The sequence below is a fragment of the Sardina pilchardus genome, chromosome 16, assembly GCF_963854185.1.
Source record: "Sardina pilchardus chromosome 16, fSarPil1.1, whole genome shotgun sequence".
NCBI lineage: Eukaryota > Metazoa > Chordata > Actinopteri > Clupeiformes > Clupeidae > Sardina > Sardina pilchardus.
Window position 1 is genome coordinate 27,008,421 of NC_085009.1, and position 3,424 is coordinate 27,011,844.

Sequence of the window (3,424 nt, forward strand, 5' to 3'; positions counted from 1 at the left end):
TCTGGTTGTGTAATCCAGGTCAGTTTGGCATCTTCCGGCATCCCATTCTCCCTCAGTCTCAATCTGGAGAGCATTGAAAGAGATTAGTAACCATGACGTATAGTATAGTATAGTATAGTATAGTAAGAGTGTACTTTTTTGATCCTGTGAGGGAAATTCGGTTTCTGCATTTATCCCCATTTGTGAATCAGTGAACACACACAGCACACAGTGAATACACAGTGAGGTGAAGCACACACTAACCCAGAGCAGTGAGCTGCCTGCCTAACAGCGGCATTCGGGGAGCAGTGAGAATGAGGTTAGGTGCCTACATTCACACTACATTAGGTGCCTTGCTCAAGTAGCCTGATTACCATCGACTTGAAAGGCTCTGCGAGACTTTAGTCTGACCAAGAGCCTGTGCTAACACGGTTTCTCCAAGTGCTGGTTGACCCGCCTCCTTTAATTGCCTCGATTTGCTACTGGTCGATGTCAGAAAGCGGTTCGCCGAGTTTAAACCAATAACAACACTCTTTCCTCTTCCTTGAACACGCCTCTATCCAGAGCCGTTGGAGCTGCTCAAAGTTGATTGGTTCTCGAGCAAAGGGGGCAGTTCCGCAGATTTCGGGAACTCAGAAATCCTTCCCGATTAGCAGTTGACCAGACCAGAGACCAGCAACGCCGAAGGTGTTACGTCACTGGGAGGGCGTGCCAGGCTATTGCTCAAGGGCACTTCAGCCATGGACTGATCAGTGATTGAATCAGCAACCCTCTGGTTACAAGCTCAAAGTCCTAACCAGTAGGCCACGGCTGCCACCTACACCCCCAGCACAGACTTAGAAGTAGGAGTGTGGACTCACCTGCTGTAGGATGGCCTGCTGTACGGCATGGTCGTTAATGTTCTCAGGAGAAGCTTCCAGAAAATTCACTCTCACGATCTGCCTCTTCACCTTACGTTCTGCACAGAGCAACACACACATCCAGAGATTATTTGGATCAACTAGTACAACAGCACTAAGGGTGTTGTGTTTTGATGCTCTGAAGATCCTACACTACATTCTGAATGTCAGGGAGAGAGAACAGCTCTGAGCAGCGATTTCATTCACGCTGCTAAGGCAGTTTGGAAACTACCGCCCTAATTTTTGCCTGAGATAGGGGACCAATCACAGAACAGGGGGGAAAGCAAGACGATGATGAGCTATGCACAGACACATTTGATAGACATCCGTGGCCCCCAATGAACGGATCTGGACATTTTTTAAAATAAGAGAAAACGAACGCTTGGTTGCCAGACCACGTCTCATTTGAGAAGTTTTAACAGCCTTGGGAGAAAACCAGCTAATCCTGGACGAAGCTTGGGAAGAACTTTGCCAGTGGCTTCGACAACAGGCCAAGGCTACAGTTGATCCAAGATCTCTGCTTGTCTACAGGAAGTTGCAAGACCTTGGTGGAGGTCTGTGCTCTGAATGTTCTTCTAGTTTGGGACTGAATTCTCATCAAGCTGAGAGAAGTGACAGTGACTCACCTTCATAGCAGATGAAGGGAAAACGATAGTGACAGCCTGCATCATTCCACTGCCCACTGGCCAGAAGTTGAGTGCACACCACACCCTGACTATTGGGATCTGTATGAGGACGTGAACACACACAAACACACACACACATTTAGACTGAGCTTCAAGCAACACAACGTGATATACTGTACCTATTTCCTCCTCTGAATCAGAAGAACATCCCCCCCCCCCCCCCCCCACACACACACACACATATACACACACACACATTCATGTCTATATTGAGTAGAGACGGACTGACCCTTATCATAAGTGGGTTCTCCAGTGCTCCAGTGGCGGAATGAGGAACTGCTGACATCTGACCACTCCCAGACATCTCTGAACAGGCCGATCCAGGCATATGTACCTCCTCTAACTGCCTCTATCTGGTCGTTCTCTGCCTGATTCCTCACACTGGCCAGGTCTGTGTGTTTCTCTCTGCAGTATCTCTGAGCATCTGCCCAGATCTTCAGCTCAGTAACCAGCACATAGGGATGTGTGGAGCTTCCCCCTGTGGTGATGCATGGGCCATGGTTAACTGGGAATCAGCACAGCTTTACAGTCTAAACTACAGTAATGTGAGTGAGACTAATTGTTTTGCTGTACAGATTGGCTGCCTGTATTCATGAGTCTGTGTGTGTAAGTCTGAACTATTGTCAGTGTACTGTACATGAGGTCATTACACACTGATCTGCACAATTTGGATGCATGTATTGCTAAGAGAATGAATGACTCTGTTCTGAATGAAAGAACTTGGATTCTCACCCTCATAGCAGATGAAGGAGGATGCTCGACTACATGTTTCATCATACCAATTGCCACCTTCATTCGTGGCCAACACACACCCTTTGGCATCGTCATCAGGTTGCCCTGGAGCCCATACCCTGAACTCTGCTTCGTTCTCTCTGTACAAATCCCTGTCAGCCAGAGACCACAGCCACTTAGGACTGCTTACATTCCTCAGCCCAATCCAAGCTTTTTCAACACCTGCTTCATTGATCAGGCTCTTCACCTTCTCATTCTCTGTCATGTCGTGTATGGTGGCGATGTCAGTGAACTTCTCTCTGCAGTACTGCTGAGCTTCTGTCCAGGACTTGAGTTCCTTAACCAGATGGAACTGACGTGGCACAGAGGAGGAGAGACTGCCCAGACCTGACAGGAGAGAGGAGTACACACACACACACACACACACACACACACACACACACACACACACACACACACACACACACACACACACACACACACACACACACACACACAATACCACCACCACTACTACTCATTAGACACATTATATACAATGCATTTGCATATTTGCATTAAGTGATGTGACAGATACACAAACACACACACACACACACACACACACACACACACACACTGACCTGAGACCAGCAATATGGTAAAGAGAAGTAGAATCATGACTGAGGGCCTGAAGAAAGAAGATGATTTAGAGACACGGGGCGCACTGGTGCACACTTGGTGTTTCTGTCAGAAAAAAAGCATTAAGATTAATTTGCCTTAACTAATCAGCTTTGGAGTCATTGGAATGCTTATTTGACTTATTTCGGTTGAATGACGGCTGTCTCGCTTCCCCCTAGCGCGTCTTACTTTACTTTTACATTCAAAGGCTCAATGCTGAATAAATGGTTCATTTACCCACCAATTTGCATATATCCAAAGTCTAGTGTGCCATGCCATACTCTGCCATAGTTAACACATTAGTTATTTGGTCATTTGTTAGAGATAAAAGTTATTCATCTTATGGACTGTTTTTTCTCCTAATAACATTACCATCTAACTTCTCAGTCTATCTTAATTACAGTTCAATTCAACCTCATTGAAGCGCCGGACACAGACAGAACACGCAGTTATAAGTGGGAATATAGT

The 3,424-nt window shown here is 46.5% G+C and overlaps 1 protein-coding gene across 1 annotated transcript in view; it reads right to left on the reverse strand.

Moving 5' to 3' along the window:
• LOC134059627 (macrophage mannose receptor 1-like) overlaps positions 1 to 2,993 on the reverse strand; it is a 17,452-nt gene extending 14,459 nt beyond the window's left edge. The window contains exons 1-6 of the mRNA XM_062516067.1: positions 2,920 to 2,993; positions 2,297 to 2,683; positions 1,794 to 2,042; positions 1,505 to 1,603; positions 840 to 937; positions 1 to 63 (exon numbers count right to left, since the gene is read on the reverse strand). The exon at positions 1 to 63 is cut by the window's left edge and continues 61 nt beyond it. Coding sequence (XP_062372051.1) covers positions 1 to 63; positions 840 to 937; positions 1,505 to 1,603; positions 1,794 to 2,042; positions 2,297 to 2,683; positions 2,920 to 2,956 — 933 coding nt within the window. The 5' untranslated portion in view covers positions 2,957 to 2,993. The remainder of the gene's footprint in view (positions 64 to 839; positions 938 to 1,504; positions 1,604 to 1,793; positions 2,043 to 2,296; positions 2,684 to 2,919) is intronic.
• Positions 2,994 to 3,424: the final 431 nt, after the last annotated feature.